Source organism: Hyaena hyaena, unplaced genomic scaffold, assembly GCF_003009895.1.
Source record: "Hyaena hyaena isolate Hyena2069 unplaced genomic scaffold, ASM300989v1 scaffold_640, whole genome shotgun sequence".
Lineage (NCBI taxonomy): Eukaryota > Metazoa > Chordata > Mammalia > Carnivora > Hyaenidae > Hyaena > Hyaena hyaena.
The window spans coordinates 592,101-610,816 of record NW_024081274.1 but is presented as its reverse complement, the minus strand read 5'-3'; the positions used below and the strand labels follow the sequence as shown (position 1 = coordinate 610,816).

The following is an 18,716-nucleotide window of genomic DNA, read 5'->3' as shown; positions in this document are numbered from 1 at the left end:
GACATTTCCAACTGACACATGAGGCATGGAATTGGAACACTAGGGCCCTGGGTGCAGAGCTAATGAAAAGCAGCTCTTCTCCTGAGCCTCACTTAGTCTGAGTTGGAAATCTGTATCTAACAGGAAGGAATATAATGGACGCTAGCAAGTCATGGTGTCAGGGTTGGGCCTAGAATCTTCTGTTCCTGGTGAGTTCTTTAGTTGAGGTATGGATTGGATTATGGCAAGAATTTCTTAGATCCCCCATTTGGCCCATTGCAAAGAAGCTAAATTTAATCAAGTATGCTATACTTTACAACCTGAGCACCCAGACCCTAAAATATTCCAACACCTCCCAACTAGTGTTCTACATAACCCTAGGGCAAATATGTAGAAGTTACCAGATGTGACTTGTGGTAAAAAGGATTCTATGTAAAAAATACCCTTTGGGGTCAATTGGGTTAAGCAGAGTTAAACAGAATTGTTTATTGCAGGTCCTCAGGAAAATTAATTTCCACTGTTTTGGTCTAAAACTATGTTAACATTTACAGCATTTCCAAAATTTATATGGACATGAAATTGTTTTTACATAGAGCATCTTTGAGAAATTATAGTGTAAATATAACTGAGAAAGCAAAGTTCAATATTTTAGAATTTATCTCTAGCTCTAGACTCCCTTGACTGCAGAATATGGTCTGGCCAGAAGTTCCCATTGGTCCAGTCCATCCAGTGTGCACCCATGAAAACTGGGTTTATGTTGGCCAACTCAGGAGCTGGTTACTTTATTCATGTCAGCACCTGACCTGACTACTTTATTTGTAGCCCCAGGCCAAATATTTGATTTCAGTGGAATCCTCAGAGAGTATTGCAGAGTCCCACTTCATAGCTGTGTGATACCTAGGGTGGAACTGATTGTCATTGAAATGAAGTTCCATTTTATAACCAGTATTTGTTATATAACACAAATTCCAGGTTTTAAAGTTTTTTTGTGACTTTGTACACTTGTCAAACTGTAGTATAAAAATTCTAGTCATGTAATATGTAATAACTAGAGTTTGCAGGGAAAAAAGATTATGTAGTATTGTCTTAGCTTCATTCTGTAAATTATGGGAAATGTAAAGACTACTATTAGCCATATGAGAATCCTTCCTATGGAAAAATCACAGACATCCAGTAAATGTTTCATTGTTTTCCTGTGTTGTTGTGTATAAATATTGGTGAGCCATGACTGTTCTTCAGACTCTTTTTGGTTCTCCCCACAGACAGCGTAGAAGATGAACTGGAGATGGCCACCGTCCGGCATCGGCCTGAGGCTCTGGAGCTTCTGGAAGCCCAGAGCAAATTTACCAAGAAGGAGCTTCAGATTCTTTACAGAGGATTTAAGAATGTAAGAACTTTCTTTTTGACTTTACCTTCACACTGTTTTCAGCAAATATATGGTTCTGTGAGAGCCCTATCATATGCACATTTTGTATGTATCTTTCTTAGATGTGAATACTGTCAATATCCATTTGGACTTCAAGTCATTTGGGCACAAGAATGCTCATACACTGTGGGTGGACATTCCTACTCAATTCAATTCTAAGTCGTTTTGTTGTTTTTTTTTTTTTTTGGCTATAATTACACCATTTCAATAAGCTTATATTATCTCTACATTATTGAACTATAGTCTCATGTTTGACTTGAAACTTGACTATAGATTAAGGCCCACCAAGCAACATCATTTCTAGCACCTGAGTAGAGTCACTATAAATTTCTAAAAGACCATGCTACCAATGACTCTAGAGCACAGGTATCTGTAGGCAGTCTTTGCATCTAGTTCTTTGTTATCCAGGTGCACCCCTGATTCTCCTTCCTGAGTGAATCTTCTTCAAAAGCAGTGATAGTTCGTATATACAGAGGGTGAGGGTGAGACACAATCAGTGGCCTGGACAATTGATCAGGGCATGCTCTTGTTGAATACTTGGTATGTGTTCAGTATTAATATAGATGCTATAGGTTATTCAAAAGTCAGAAAAGATATTCTTCTGTTCTCAAGCTCATCGTCTATAGGGAGAGAAGTCATATCACGAGTTTATGAATCTATTTATTTATGAAAGCATTTCATGTTCAAAAGTATCAAATAGTTGTATATCAAGTGGCATACATAGGCCAACATGTATTATGTTCTTACATTACATAAACCATAGCTACAGGTACCATTTAAGATCCAAATTAAATAGCATCGATGCCTCCTCAAATCTTCCGCCTAACAGAACCATTGCATGGTCTCTAGACTCTATAGTATCCAAGGGGTTCTGCTAATTCCAGCCTCTTCGAATCTGACCACCTCAATTGCTACCTCTGTCCAACCTCATGCAGACCAGATGAGAAACTCTACCTCTTCTATGGTATCTATCCAAAAATTTACTCAGGGAATTTGTAACATTAGTTGACTTTTCAGGATATTTTTATAGGGTGCCATCATACATATTGCACAAATACTTCCACCATGTCTCTGCCTCCATGGGGTCTCTCTCTACCCTATTTTTCCTCTTCACCACTCTCCTTGCCTGGGCATTTAAAAAAAATTATATTTATTCTTTAAAATGTTTTAAAATTTATTTCTGAGAGACAGAAAGAGAGACAGCATGAGCAGGGGAGGGTCAGAGAGAGAGGAAGGCACAGAATCTAAAACAACCTCCAGACTCTGACCTAGCTGTCAGCACAGAGCCCGACACAGGGCTTGAACCCATGAACTGCAAGATCATGACCTGAGCCAAAGTCGGACATTCAACCGACTGAGCCACCCAGGTGCCCCCATTCTTTTTTTTAAATTATTTTTATTTTTGAGAGAGAGACAGAGAGAGATAGAGACAGAGTGAGAGTGGGGGAGGGACAGAAATGAAGGAAGACACAGATCCTAAACAAGCTCCAGGCTCTCAGCTGTCAGCACAGAGCTCCATGCGGGGCTCGAACTCATGAACCGTGAGATCATGACCTGAGCCGAAGTTTGGACGCTTAACCAAGTAAGCCACCCAGACGCCCCTCCTTGCCTGGGCATTCTAAATTTCTCTCTGCCCATTGCTAATCTGAAACTTGGTTCTCTGATAATACCCAGGCCTTTGTGAGGGTAGACTGAGTGGGAAGGGGGTTGGGCAAGGGATGTAATGGAGGTAGGTGCTTGCTCCACACAGACAGGACCTTCATTAAAAGGAATCTTGATGTGCAGTCTCTCAAGATGACACATGTAAATCAACATGCATAAAGAGAAAGGGGCTTTGAAAATGAGGCTAGAGAATTATTAGTTACATCTATCTGCACAGTTTGCAGAGAGAGCAAACACAAAAAACAGCTGCAAAGACTTGCAAAGGGTTGTCAAATAAAGGAAAACTTAATCCAACCTCTCAGAAGCCCCGCTACATTATCACTCCACTGCTGTGACTGTAGGTCTCTCCATTTGGGGGCAGGCTGCCTTTCATCCCATTTGTCGCAAATTGAAGTCATGATTACTGCCATCCTTAACCTCCAGAGGCAGCATCTCTGTGTGTTGGTCTTCTCCAAGTTGCACTTCACAGAAATTGCCCAGGCTCTAATGTCTGCACTCTTCTGTTTTTGTTTTTTTATTTTATTTTTATTGCTCTCTTTTGTTTTTGTCTTTGCCTACTTCTCCTCTTTTCTTCCTTTTCTCTTCTCCTCCTTCTTTTCCAAACACCTTTTCTTTCCCCATTCCCTACGCTTCTGATCCCTGCTCTATTTCTTCTTCCTGTGTTTACTCCCTCCTACCTCCTTTGTCTCTTCTCCTTGTCAATCCTTGTCTCCTTTATTTCACTTCTCCTCTTTCCTTCCTCCTTCCCTATTTTTCTCCTCTCTCTTTATTAATTTATCTGCCCCTCCCTATTTAGTCCATGAGAAATTTCCATCAGACGTGAATGTGCCCAAAGATTATTCACATACTCCTTTATAACAAAGGACTCCACGGTTTGCTCAGAAAATATTAATTGACGTCTCTGATAAATCAAACACAGTTGTTCTTTACATTTTTGGTTATTTTGTCTTAGTCAAATGTACAACTCTAATAAATATACCCTGGAATATATCGAGAGGCATGAAAGCAAGGAAATGGCAGTCACGTTTTACAGGATGGCAGCAATCTGAACTAGCTTAGCATCAGAGAAAGCAAACCAGCTACTCTTGGTTTCATGAACACCAATTATCTCAAGCTCTTAAAATTAAAAATTCATTTCCATGGAAAAAATTGGGTTATTTATTTTAATGAAACTTTTTAATCTCCCTATATTTTTATTAAAAGTATAAACTAGTCACCAACATCTTAAAACTGTCACATTCACATAAAACAGGTTCACCATGGCAAATCATCCCTTTAAGTAGATTGCCAGAGTCTCCCAATCTTCTTCCAGTACCACATCTCTGATAGTATGTCCTCATTTCCAACATAGACTGTTCATAAAAATGGGGAACGGGAGACTGGAAAGATAGTAATAGAAAATTTCTCAGCCTGTCACTCTGTCATACCCACAGAATCACCCCCACATTCTTATTTCACTTATCACCTGCTGAACTGAGTGAGTCTCCAAAAGTAAACAGCTGATAGAAATGGGGAATGTTTCTCAGCCTTTAGCATGCAATCAGCTGAAAGCTTGCTGAAACACAGATTGCTGGGTTCCAGCCTCAAAGAGTATGATTTAGTAGATCTGAGATTGGGGTGAAGAATTTGTATTTTTCATAATTTCCCAGGTGATGCAAATGCTGCTGGTTTGGTGGCCACATTTTAAGAATCACTGTGAAGCTATCATAGGCTTTGGGGTCACTCAGACTCAGGTGCACATCTTACTTGTTTAGGCATCTCCATCTGAATCAGTGACCTGTGTCCCTTATCTCTACAAATTGGGATAACAATATGTACATTGCCTGAGTTTTGTTTCGTTTTGGCTTGCTTTTGTATTTGTTTTTGAGAAATTCAGATAATAAAAATGAAGTCCAATAAAAAGGAGTTATTATAGTATGTCTCCAAATAGTCAACTTCAGTTTGTGTTCCATCAAAGTGGGGCAGTCGTGATTGGCCTACATACTCCCCCACCGTGTTTTGGGGTTTTGATCTACCTAATTATGTAGTAGAAAGGATACTGAAAGATACAAGGTATTCTCTACATATCAGCAGTCTCAAACTTAACTGAATGTTGAAATCATGCCAGGACCTTTAAAAATTACAAATAGTTTGGTACCATGCTTGGTGATTCTGGTGTAATTGCTCTGGGAAAAAGCTTGAGCATCAGGATTTATAAAGCTCTCCAAGTAATTGTAGTGCAGCCAAGATTCAGAAACAAGGAACTAGGTGCATAAGATCCTAGTCATGAGGTGCTTCTGTGATGTGACTTAATTGTGACGTGTCCTATAATGTCAAATAACAATGGTTAGACTAGCTACATTGGAATCTTATGATGTCCTTGATGGGTTTCCACCTCATGATGGGATGTATGTGCAGGTAGGTAACAGGTCTTGCCTCTGATTATTCTGATTCCACTAAATCTGAGGAGATGCTCAATAATTTTTTTTTCTAAACTTGTTAATTAAAAAAAACCCATTTACCATATCGCTAACAGAAAGTCGTATTATCGTTATCGTATTTGATAACCACTGACCCACAGTCATACTAGTATCTAGATACACGATTCATGAACTTGATTTGCTGTTCTCTTTCAAAGTCAAGCATAACTTCTGTTCAGTTTTAGGTGATCATGAATGGTCTTCTGGGACATTAAGTTTTGATATGGTTATGCCTCTTTGACATTTACTTTCACTAATTAATAATTTACAGCATATTCTTCCTATTGTTTAAGGCACAGGATGAGAGTTACAAGAAGTTAGACCTGCTGCTTTGAACACCTGGGTCTTTCCTGTTCCAAATCCTTTCCTCTTTTTTCACTACTTTGAATTGTAATAAATCAATGCATCCATTAGATTCAAATATATCTTTCAGGTATCACTTTAATGCTTGTTAATGTATTTTTCTCCCTAAAAAATGCTTATTTCCTTTCAACCTAAAAATGAAGGATGTTTGTATTAGTTTTATATTGTGTGTAACAAATTACTACATATATTGGCTTAAAAAAACATGCATAAATCATCTCACAGTTTTGAGGGTGAGGAGTCCAGAAGCAACTTAACTGGGTCCTATGTTTAGGATCTCACAAAGCTGCAATCAAGGTGTTGATTAGGTGACACTTGTTTCTGGATCCTCGGATCCTCTTCCCAGCACACATGTTGTTGGCCAAATTCATTTCCCTGTGATTACGTTTCTGGAAACCCCACTCTCTTGCTGGATGTCATTCTGAAGCCACACTCCAGTCATGTCCTGGAGGCTGCCTGTGATCCCTTGCTGATGGCCCCTTCTTGTAGATTCATAACATGGCAACTCACTTCTTCAAAGCCAGCAAGAGAATCTCTCTAGTCTGCTAAAGCAGATACTGTTACATGATATAACAGTCATGGCCAGGACATCTCATTCCACCACTTTTGTATGTGCCAGCCCTCAAGACAAGAAGATGAAGAAGAATGTGACTTACTAGGAGTCACCACAGACTATGTCTCTCACAGCAGTGTTCCTGAGGAGACAGCAACCCCAGGAGCCAGCAGCTGAAGCCGCTGATTAAATCTGAAGTCACATATCAATCATGGTTAATCCCATCCTCAGTGTTGTACCTAAAATCCAGCCATCTCCTTGGGTGCTTTGCCAATAGTGGCACCAAACTTTTTCTTGATCTCCGCAAGAGGTTTGATGATGTGGCCAAAGGAACCAGCAGTAGATAGAAGTTTTTTGATGGGTTTTTTCCCTACACCACTTGAAGACTTTGAGAACTCATTGCAACTTTAAAAATAGATAAAGAGAACTGATGTTGAAATTATAGGGGTCTACATTTGTTACAAAGTATTTTTATATAAAAAGCACTAAATCCCACTTAGGGTGGAGAGGGAGACAGGACGAGTTAGCACATGCTTGAAAAAGAGCGGGATATGGTGTTTAGGATAGAGAAATAAGCTGTTAATTGCATAAGGCAATTGCTCTTTTGTCATGAGCCCTTGGAGGTATTCTTGAGGCTTTCACAGACTGATTGTGTAACCCTCAGTAAATCACTTCATCCCTGGCAGCTTCTGACTCCCTGTCAGCAAATTAGGGATTAAGATCTTCTCTTCCAATCACGAAGGGGGGTGGGTAATAATTGGTTTTGTTCTGCTCTTGAAAGACGCAGATAAAAGATCTTCCTTAAGTGCAAAGAATTACTCATGTAGTGTAGAATCAAGGTATAAGAACAGAGTTAAAATTTTATTTTTCTATGTCTTAGCAGAATTTTCTGTCAGACTTCGAGGAAGCAGGGCTTTCTGAGAAGTTTGTTTACAGGTCTTGGCATATAAAACATGGCTGCCCTTCTGACTTCCAAAGACTGACATGGTACAAGTGCTTTACTGGATTCAAACTCTTGTGCAGGTAGTTTAGCTTCTCTCAACATCAAATTCTCCTTTGAAGATTCAGGCTATTAATACCCATGCAAATGAGAAGATGATGAAAATATTTTGCATAATTTCTTTCATTCAGAGTGTGCTCAATAGATATTGGAGCCCTTCAGCTCTTTCCTACTCATTCCACAAAGTACAAAAGTAACTAAAATCACAATGAATATACTGAGATGTTATCTTGAAGTATATTACCTTATACAAGAGCTTATATTAAATATATTCTGTGGCATTTGGATACTTCTTGCTTTATTTTTGTTTGTTTGTTTGTTTGTTTTTTATTTCACTTTAAACTGATGGTCATTCTAAACTTTTGAAACCATGTAAATTGAAATGTGTAAGTGTCTACATATTCCACCTTGTTGGAGATAAGTATGCTTAACTTTCTTATTTATTCCTGTATGTATTTTTATGTGCATGCATTTCATGTTTGCATAAGGATTCTTTTGACACAAATAGGTTTGGCAATACACATATCCTACTGATCGATTATTTTTACTTAACAATGAGCACTGCAAATATTTATTTTTAAGCACCATTTTATCCATGTTGGCCAGGAGGTCCCTGTTCAGGGACACTTTCAGGCTGACCTGGTAGATGGTGTAGTGGGTCAGCACACCGGTTCTCAGCCTCATCTGTGTTTGCTTGGGAATTTCCATAGGGGAGGCAGCAGTTTCTGCACTGCCCTTCTACCCTATCCCTGTCCAAAGAGGGATTTATCATTTTAATGGCTGTACCAAGCCTTCACCACACCAGTACCTACAACTGCACCTCTCCCCACCCCACCCCAAAAAAAGAAGAGAGAGAAATAAAAGTGGACAAAGGACCTTATTTCTGTTTAACCTATAAGTTTCCTAAAAACCATGTCCTGAGCCTGATTCATCTTAGTATGTACTCTACTCCTAATTCCAAGAATCTGGCCTGTTGTATCATTCAGTATCTGACTTTAATATGAAAGTACTAGAACCTGATAGCAGATAAAAGTCTGCTTGGATCATCCATATAATGCCTAACTTTTAAAATAGCTTTTACAGGGGCGCCTGGGTGGCTTAGTCGGTTAAGCGTCCGACTTTCACTTAGGTCATGATCTCGCGGTTCGTGGGTTCGAGCCCCGCGTCGGGCTCTGTGCTGACTGCCAGCTCAGAGCCTGGAGCCTGTTTCAGCCTGTTTCAGTCTGTGACTCCCTCTCTCTCTGACCCTCCCCTGCTCACACTGTCTCTTTCTCTCTTCTAGAAATAAATAAAAACATTAAAAAATTTAAAAAAATAAAATAAAATAGCTTTTACATTGATTAAATGAATTATATATGCAGGAAATTTAACTCTTGTTTGTTGAGAAAACTTGTATTTTTTCAATAATTGTTACCTTTACATATATCTAGAAACTCAGATGTCTTTCTGGATTCTTCCTTTAGACCCTGTAATTTAATTAATTTCCACGTTCAGTCAATTTCCTAGTCTATCCCTTCCTTTTCCTATACACAGCCCATGTCTCTCTATCATCTCTCACCTGCATTACCATAATGACCTCCCAGTCTCCTGGACTCCAGTCTTACCTTCCTCTGAACCGTCTCCACAGTGCCACTGAAGGCATCTTTCTAAAGCACAAATAAGGTCATGTTAATTCCTACTTAAAACCAATTAATGTCTGTCCATTACCAGTAGAAGATGGACTAATGAGTCTTATGCACTCATCCAACATATATTTGTTGTGTATCTCCTATAAGTCTAACCTGAGTTAGATTCTCTCTGTGCTATCGTGACCCAAATACTCTGCTTACTTTTCCAGTCTCCTTTCTCACTATCTCTTACTCACTCTGCCCCAGCCATAAAGAACTGCCTGCAGTTTATGTGATTCCTGAAGCATCTTGACCTGCATTTTTCCACCTGCTGGGAATTCTATTCTTCATGACTCCCTCACCTTTCATGATATAAACTCTTATACCTTCTTCACAGCTTGGCTTAGATATTATCTCAACATAAGTTTTTCCATAATTTACTCTGTGAGCGCTGAATATGAGCCCACCACTCTATTAGGTATTTCGGATACATTGACTAAAAAGATGGGTAATTTCTCTTGGAGCTTACATTCCAGTGGGAATTGGAGGGAGGTGGTGAAGAGGAGGAAGGAGACAATAAACAAACAATTAAGAAAACCCCTAGTGTGATCAGAACTATGAGGAAATATAGAAAGGCATAACAGAGAGCTTCTTTTGATGGGATGGTTAAAGATTTCCCTGGAGAGATGGCGTTTAATTGAGTCTAGAATGTCAAGAAGGACACAGCCACATAAAGCGCATTCTAGGCAGAGAGATTAACCACAAATCCTGAGGCAGAAGTGAGGCAAGAGTGTGTGGAACCTAAAATATTCATTTATTTTGTTATTCTTAAAGATATTGAGAAACTACTGGTTTTAAATGGGTCAGATATAATATGTAATAACGATTTTTAAAAGATGAACCTGACAGGCTACTCTAAGGAGAATGGAGTGCAGGGAGCCAAAGTAAAACAGGGAGCCCCTTGAGAAAGAGGTTTCAGGAGAATAAGGAAATAAGTATTGCTTACACCAGGATGGTGACAAAATATGGCATGCGTGGGAGCTAAGCTGACTGGGCGTTTTGATAGTTTCTATTAAAAAGGTGAGAGGAATTGAGGACTCAAATTTAACTCACAAGTTTGTGGTTCAAAAGCCTTATATGTGGGGAAACTTTATTTGACATCCTGTAGGGTAGATTTGGAGACCTTCCTGAAAGTGCCCCCTACCATTACACTGACATAGGATCCCTACCCTATTCTATAGGGTCCCCGAGGCTGGATACTGTATTTTCTTCTCTTTTTTCAAATTTTTAAAATGTTTTTATTTACTTCTGAGAGAGAGAAAGAGAGCATGAACAAGGGAAGGTCAGAGAGAAAGAGGGAGACACAGAATCCAAAAGAGGCTCCAGGCTCTGAGCCAGCTGTCAGCACAGAGCCCGATGCAGGGCTCGAACCCAAGAACTGTGAAACCATGTCATGAGCCGAAGTCTGACGCTTAACCGAATGAGCTACCGAGGGGCCCCATATTTTCTTTATCTCAATATCTTTCACTCTTCAGACTATACCTTGTATATAACATATAATCAATAAATGTTTATGAATGAGTGACTTCAATCAGAAAGTGCAGAGATTCATTCTAGATAATTTTTAAAAAATTTTTAATGTTTTATTCTATATTCGAGAGAGAGAGATAGAGCACAAGCAGGGAAGGAGCAGACAGAAGGGACAGAATCTGAAGCAGGCTCCAGGCTGTCAGAATAGAGCCCAATGTAGGGCTTAAACTCACAAACTATGAGAGCATGACCTGAACCAAAGTCAGATGCTCAATCGACTGAGCCACCCCACCCGGGCGCACCATCTTAGATAAAATTTTTATCTTCTCTCATCTTCTTTATTTCCCTCCACATCTACTTAGTGAGATTGAGGAGGTATTGATTTGCTCTTGGGGAAAAAAATCTAATGATAAGGAAAGTGAAAGAGCATGACTTCTCTTTTAAAAGAACTATAAAAATAGCTTGACACATTTACTGGGTTTATCAAGTGCTCCTCAAAAATGTTAAGGGTAATTTCAGGGTGCCTGGGTGGCTCAGTCGGTTAAGCATCCAACTTCTGCTCAGGTCATGATCTCATGGTTTGAGTTCGAGCCCTGCATCGGGCTCTGTGCTGACAGCTCAGAGCCTGGAGCCTGCTTCAGATTCTGTGTCTCCCTCTCTCTCTGACCCTCCTCCACTCCCACTCTGTCTCTGTCTCTCTCAAATATAAATAAATATTTAAAAAAATTTTTAATGTTAAGGGCGGTCTCGTATGGTAACGAAGAATTACTATTTCTAATACAAGTGTGTCCAATCCAGATGGCCAACAGACACATGAAATGATGCTCAGCATCCCTCCTCATCAGGGAAATACAAATCAAAACCAGTGCCACCTCATGCCAGTCAGAGTGGCTAAAATGAGCAAATCAGAGAACTCTAGATGCTGGCAAGGATGTGGAGAAATGGGCACCTCCTACACTGTTGGTGGGAATGTAAACTGGCACAGCCCCTCTGGAAAACAGTGTGGAGGTTCCTCAAAAAATTAACAATAGAACTCCCCTATGACCCAGCAATAGCACTGCTAGGCATTTACCCAAGGGATATAGGAATGCTGATGCATAGGAGCACATGTACCCCAATGTTCATAGCAGCACTCTCAACAATAGCCAAAACATGGAAAGAGCCTAAGTGTCCATTAATGGATGAATGGATCAAGAAGATGTGGCTTATCTATACGATGCAATACTGTATGGCAATGAGAAAGAATGAAATCTGGCCATGTGTAGCAACATGGATAGAACTTGAGGGTGTTATGCTGAGTGAAATAAATCAGTCAGAGAAGGACAAATACCATATGTTTGCACGTATAGGAGCATTAGGAGGAACTTAATGGAGGACCACAGGGGAGAAGAAGGGGGGAAACAGTGGGGGAGGAGGAGAGAGGCAAACCATGAGAGACTCTTGAATGCTGAGAACAAACTGAGGGCTGATGGGGGGAGGGGGGGGGGGGGGGGGGGGGTGATGGGTATGGAGGAGAGCACTTGTGGGGATGAGCCCTGGGTGTTATATGGAAACCAACTTGACAATAAACTATTTGTAAAAAAAAAAAAAAAGCATAGTTATAAAAACAAAACAACAATAACAAAAAAACCAAACCAAAACAACAACAAAAAAACAAGTGTGTCCATAGCTTTCATCCAGTAGATGCTCATGTCTTATAATGTTATCAAATATACTATCAAATGAATAATAGAACCCCTTAGCTCAAGAATCCCTCTCATCTTAGCAACATATTTCAAAAATTAAAAGATATTAAGTGTCCATATATATTAGAGTAGGTTCACTACTATAACACACAGCCCATTATTTCAAGGGCTTAATCCAACAGAGGTTTGCTTCTCTCTTATTTCCCAATCTTAGATGGATCATTAAAAGTTGTGTTCAAGTTGAGGGCTCTGCTTCCCCCGTTCATTGAGGATACTCCTTCCATCTAGTGACTCCACAAATGGCTATGACCTCAGCACCCTCCACTTGGCCCACTATGTCTGGTCCTTGATCAAGAGAAATGACAGCAGAGAATACGTGGAACATGTTAGGCCTATCTTGGAGTGGCGGACATTTCTTCTTCTCATATTCCACAGGTCAAAATTCGGTTATATGTCTCTATCCATCTTCAAGAGAGGATAAAAAATATGTATTTAGGGAGAAAATAAAATAAAATTTCCTCCTAATTAGAGAATGGAAGGTGGAAGCGTTATGTTAGAGGCTCCCAAGATCACCCCCAAGCTCAAATATTGCTAGGAGGACTCACAAGATTTGGTATATAGTCCTATTTAATGCTACATTTTTATAGCAAAAGGATACAAAACAAAATCAACAAAAGAAACAAGTACATGGGATAATACTTGGAGGAAACCAGATGTGAACTTTCAAGAGTGCTTTCCTAGTTGAGTCACACGGAATGTGTTCAATTTTCTTAGCAATCAGTAGTGACAACATAGGTGAAATGCTGTTTACCAGGGAAAGTCATTAGGCACTCAGTCTCCAAGGCTTTTATTGGGTCTGGTCATACAGGCACCCTCTGTCTAACATATACTGAAATTTTAGACCTCCGGAAGTAAAACAGATGTTGCAAACAATATTGTTTGCACACACAATTTAGATACAGTGAGCAATTCTTATCAGGGCAGAAACTGTCCCAAACTTGAATTTCCCAGATTCTAGCAGTTATAGACTGAATTATATTCCTCTAAAATGTATATGTTATACCCTAACCCCCAATGTGAGTGTATTTGGTGACAAGGACTTTAAATTCAAGTTACTTGAGGTCATAAGGATGAGGCACTAGTTTCACAGGACTGGAGTTCTTATAGGAAGGAGAAGAGGCACCAAGGATACAGATGACAGAGGAAAGGCCACAGCGAGAAGACGGTCAGCTGCAGACCAATGAAGAGAAGTCTCAGGAGAAGCCAGCTCTGAGCACCCTGATCTTGAACTGCCAGGCTCCAGACCTGTGAGAAAATGAATTCTTGTTGTTTAAACCACCTGTCTGTGGTATTTTGCGATCGTGTCCCTAGCAGCCTAGTAGACCAACCTTGTAAGTAGACCTGTTTTCTTCTTCTGTTTTTAAATATTTATTTACTTTTGAGAGAGAGACAGAGACAGAGACAGAGATAGAGAGACAGAGCACGAGCGGGAGAGGGGCAGAAAGAGAGGGAGACACAGAATACGAAGCAAGCTCCAGGCTCCGAACTGTCAGCACAGAGCCTGACGCAAGCCTCAAACCCATGAACAGTGAGATCATGACCTGAACTGACGTCAGACAGCTAACTGACTGGGCCACCCAGGTTTCCTGTAAATAGACCTTTCTAAGTGCAACAGTCTCAGTCATGCAATGATAACTCGTTTCTATACAAAAGTGTACACATTTTGAAGTAAATGTGATAATGTAATTGGATTCCAGTTCTGGCTGATGTTGGGCAAGATACTTGGCCTCTCTGGGCTTCACTGATCTAATCTGCAAAATTGAAGAAATAGCATCTCACAGATGCTTTGCAAAGATCACGGGTGTGAAGCACAGAGCTTTTGATGGCACTCAAAATGTGGCTTTCATTGTTATTTTCCCTATCATCATTAATAACATTGTCACCATTCTGCTCCCGTGAATCGTGTTACTGTCTGGAAAGCTCTTTCTTAACATGTCTTTGCCCCACACTCCAACCTGAGGACAAATTCGGAAACAGTGCACTTCTATTTTGGTTTGGTTTTACTCTGTCCTTTGAATTCTTGAGAAACTGATAAAGTATTTCTTGTAATAAGTTCCCTGCTGAGATTTTGTGAAAATCACAAAAGATAACACAATTTGTGATGTTTTGAACACAAAATGCAATGTAGAGTTGTAGATAATTTTTAAAAACAACTTCCATAAAAGCAACCCTTATATAAAGCAAAAATTCATAGAGGCATTTCTAAAATCTTTGGTATTTTTATCCATTTAAACTCAACAGTCCTATAAGTAAGATCAAATTTTATTTTTCTTTCAAGTCACAGGCAAGTTGGTACAGTGTGATGGGACAGTTAGCTTCCATCAGAGCATTCAGAGACGTGGGTTTCTTCCCATACATTCCCTCACACTATCCCTTTGCCTGACTGCTGTCCCCATCTGCATTGGGTTAATTAGGTCACTTTCATGTCCATGTCCTGAGGGAAGGTGAAAGAGCCATAAACCAGGGGCAGGTGACTTGTCTCAATTTAGAGATGACACAGAAGTTATATGCACCACTTCCGCTTACATCCTCTGGACTCATTGATCACATGGACCACCCAGGGGAAGTTACACATGTGGTCTCTAGCTGGACAGCAGTGTGTATATATAGAAGAAGAAAGAAAATTGGGGGAACAGCTAGTACTCTGCCAAAGTCAATAAAACCTCCTTCCCCTGAATTTTTCTAGAGAATATCTTAAAGATTTCCGAAGTTCATTCAGCTAATCCTCCTAAGACAAATTGCTCAGTTAGAGAGCAGTGTCTCAGTTGATAGATACTTCAAACTCCCACATCCCTTGAAGGATCAAGATTTGTAAAATAATAATAATAATAATAACAATAACAATAAATCATCTCTGTCTTCTGAATGCTTTGAGGTTTTCTACTTCCTCAGTACATACATCAGCATTGAATCCATAACAAATTCAAAAGCAATTTCATCCAAGGAAGTTGCTGATACAGTTTGTTACTCAAGGAACCCAATCTTCCCAGCACAGATCCCAGGCAGTGGGAGGTGGTAAGCTTCTGTGTGCATCAACATTTAATGATGTTACTTTTTCTCACTCTTTTTGGAAGAACAAACTTGTTCACACATATGTATCACTGGAAGTCTAGTAAATAATTTTCAAATTCAACATGTGCTCTTCAAAGAGCCTGCTGTGCAACTTTGGATGTTTGTGGCTAACAGTAAAAACAAATCTGGGGTACCATTCATCACTGCAATTGGCTGGCAGTGAACCTACCTCATCAAGTCAGATCATTTTCTGTTTTTTATTTCTTTTACAATTCCCACTTAAATGTGTTCATTAATACAAGCCTAACTGGCAATTATTCTAGTGATCCTGGCGTGCATTCAAGTCGTCATTAAATTAAGTTACAAAAACTTTGGAAGTCTTTTCAATGCTATGTTTGAGTTGAATATGTTAGACTATTGAGTATGTTAGACTCTTAAATCTGTGTTGATTAATTTAATTGGAGAGAGATTTTTTTTTCATTTTATTTATTAGAGAGAGCGAGAGAAAGAGAGAGAGAAAGCAAGTGGGGGAGAGACAGAGGAGGAAAGAATCTTTAGCAGGTCCACACTCAGTGCACAGTCAAACACTGAGCTAGATCCCACTACCCTGGGATCATGACCTGAGCTGAAACTTGGTCATGACCGGATGCTCATGACTGATCATGACCAGACACTCAACCTAATGAGCCACCCACTCATTCCTAATTGGAGGGAAATTCAAAGAAATGTGTCAAAGGAAATTAGCTAGGATCTGAAATGCTTTTTATCTATGCACATTCTAATGAATTATGCCTAATATGTGACATTTCAACTCCCACAGAATTTTAGGAGTTTGAGTCACAACTTGTCATCTCAAGCTCTTCCTAGTTGCTAATCCTTTCCACAAACATATGGAACATCTCTCATTTACTGAGTACTTACTGTACTCCAGATACTTTGCTAGTACTGGATATACATTACTGAGTAAAAGAGAATTGTCCTCAACTCATAAACACTGGAGTCTAGTGTAGGAAGTGAGAAATTAATAAGAAAGGAGGGAAAAAAAACAATGAAGTGCAAATTGTGGTACACTCAAGGGAAAATATAAGACTGGATTCTGTGAGAGACTCTCATGTGGGCACAGAGGATCTAGAAGGTGTGATGGTTCATTTCTATTTGTTGACTGGATTAGGCTTTGGTGCCCAGTTGTTCAGACCAACACAAGTTTAGATGGTGCTGTGAAGGCATTTTGTAGATGTGACTAACGTCTACATTCAGTTGACTTTAGGTAAAGATTACCCTTCATAACCTGGTCTGCATCATCCAATCAGTTGAATGCCTTAAGGTGAAAACTGAGGTTTCCCAGAAAAGAAGGAATTCTGCTTCAATATTGTAACATAGGAATCACGCCTGAATTTCTAGCTTGCCAGTTAGCCCTACAGATTTCAGATTTTCCACTGCCCACAATCCTGTGCCAATTTCTTAACGTCATTTGCTCATTCTGTCTCTCTGTCTTTCCCTCTCCACCTCCCCACCTCCTCTGCCCCCCTCTCCTCTTCTCTCCTTTGCTGTCTCCATCTCTCTCTCCCTCCCCCCATCTCCTTCTCTCTCTCTCTCTGTCTCTCTCTCTTTCTCTTTCTCTTTTTTCCTCTCTTGCTTCTGTTTTTCCATAGAGCCCTGACTGATACAGAAGGTTTTTCTTAGGTCAAGGCTTTTTATGCCAGACCTAAACAGAGAACCACTCTTCATGAGCAAGGGAAAAGGTATCCCCAGTTGAAGAAAACAGCAAGTACAAAAGCCCTAATGCAAGAAAGAGTTTATAATATCAAGGGAAGTAGTGGACATATTTGTGGCTGGGGTTGAAGGAGAAGCATATGTAAGATGAGACCACCCAGGTGGACATGGACTTGGGCATGAAGCAGGTCACACAGAGCTAGATTGCGTTCTGTGTAGTAGGAAGCCATTGAGGGTTTACGTAGGGAAGTGATAGACCTATATTTTTTAAAAACTCTATTTGGCAGATAATGGGTTTGGTCATTGTTCTTCAACAATGAAGGAGAAAGTAGTAAGGAAGAAAGATATTACTGTAGCCTGGCTAATGTGTGATGGACTAAAACTTGTGGTGCCTGAGATGTAAAAATAAGGATAGAGAAATATCTGTATCTTTAGAGCTTTTTGATGAGCAGCAGAAACCCAGACTGACTGACAGGAGAAGAAAGAGAAGTGCTTGGAAAGATCTAGAGCATCTTAGACTTAACCATGAGCATGGCTGTGGGTACCCTATAAATGGCCCCAGGGACTAAATCTCAGCCTCAGGGAATTTGTGGTGCCTAATTCTTCTTTTAGGACCTGCATTCCATTTTATGGTATCTCTGGTCTCCCTCTTGTTTCTTTGTCCTGGTTTCTTTTCCATTCTTTGGTGGGCACTGTGTGGGGGTCTAGACTCTGGGTCCTCCACCAGCTATCTTCCAGGCATTCTTGGATTCCAGAGCCTGCAGTCCTCAGCAAGACCCCCCACCTATTACCAAACACCTCAAATGAGGGTGTTTCTCTGGCTCTGCTTGTCTGAAGAAAAAAAAAAAAAAGGAAAAAGGAAATATAAAGAATAAGGCAATGATGGTTCTATTTTCAAATACTTTCCAAACTAATTACAAAATAAACATTACTAATGGAATTACTGAAGTAAGAGTCAAAAATTTGCCTGCAAAGCCCTAAGAAGCCCTTTAAAAGCAGTGTTTTTGAGCTTATTTGCCTCATTGTAAATGAGCAGGATAAGAGGCTAGGAATTCAAGAAAAGAGTTAATATTTCAGCCAATCTGGTTAAGTAATGCCCATATAAATTATTTTGCATAAGTGACCAATTTATGTGGTACCAAATGTCATGTGAGAGGAATGTACAGAGATATATTAGAGTTCATAAATTATGGCAAACTTCAGGAGTGGAAACACAAAGTTGCAGAACTAGCAGGGGGCAGATAGGACCCTGAAAGATTTTTGAGAATCATCACTGAGCTATTAAAAAAGAAAAAATGCTTTCACATATGCTGGATCATATCATTGTAAAGCCAAATCAAAAGAAATATTGACATTTTGTAGAAGAGGAAATAAGGGGTAGTACATTTATTTCTAAGACTGTCCTGGAATGACCAGCCATTTGGTGACTGTACCAGGACTCAGACATAGTTTTGGGGTTTTTTTTCAGTTCTATTTTGCCATCGATACCTCTACTTACCATGCACAAAACTTTAAACACTATAATCTATAAATAATACAAGAGTGCCTTTAAAACCACTGAGGAACAGCAAAGGAAGATTAATTCATGGTCCTCTTAAGTTCCTTCCTTCTATTATTAAAGATTCTTGGGTAAAAAAGAGAAATGTTTAGGGTAAGCTAAAATATCA

General features: G+C 39.7%; 1 protein-coding gene across 2 annotated transcripts in view; it reads left to right on the top strand.

Annotated features, from left to right (window-relative positions):
* The window catches only part of KCNIP4 (potassium voltage-gated channel interacting protein 4), a 229,161-nt gene that overhangs the window by 118,517 nt on the left and 91,928 nt on the right, over window positions 1–18,716 (top strand). For both annotated transcript variants that reach the window (XM_039216594.1, XM_039216595.1), the window contains exon 2: window positions 1,242–1,366. In XM_039216594.1, coding sequence (XP_039072525.1) covers window positions 1,242–1,366 — 125 coding nt within the window. The remainder of the gene's footprint in view (window positions 1–1,241; window positions 1,367–18,716) is intronic.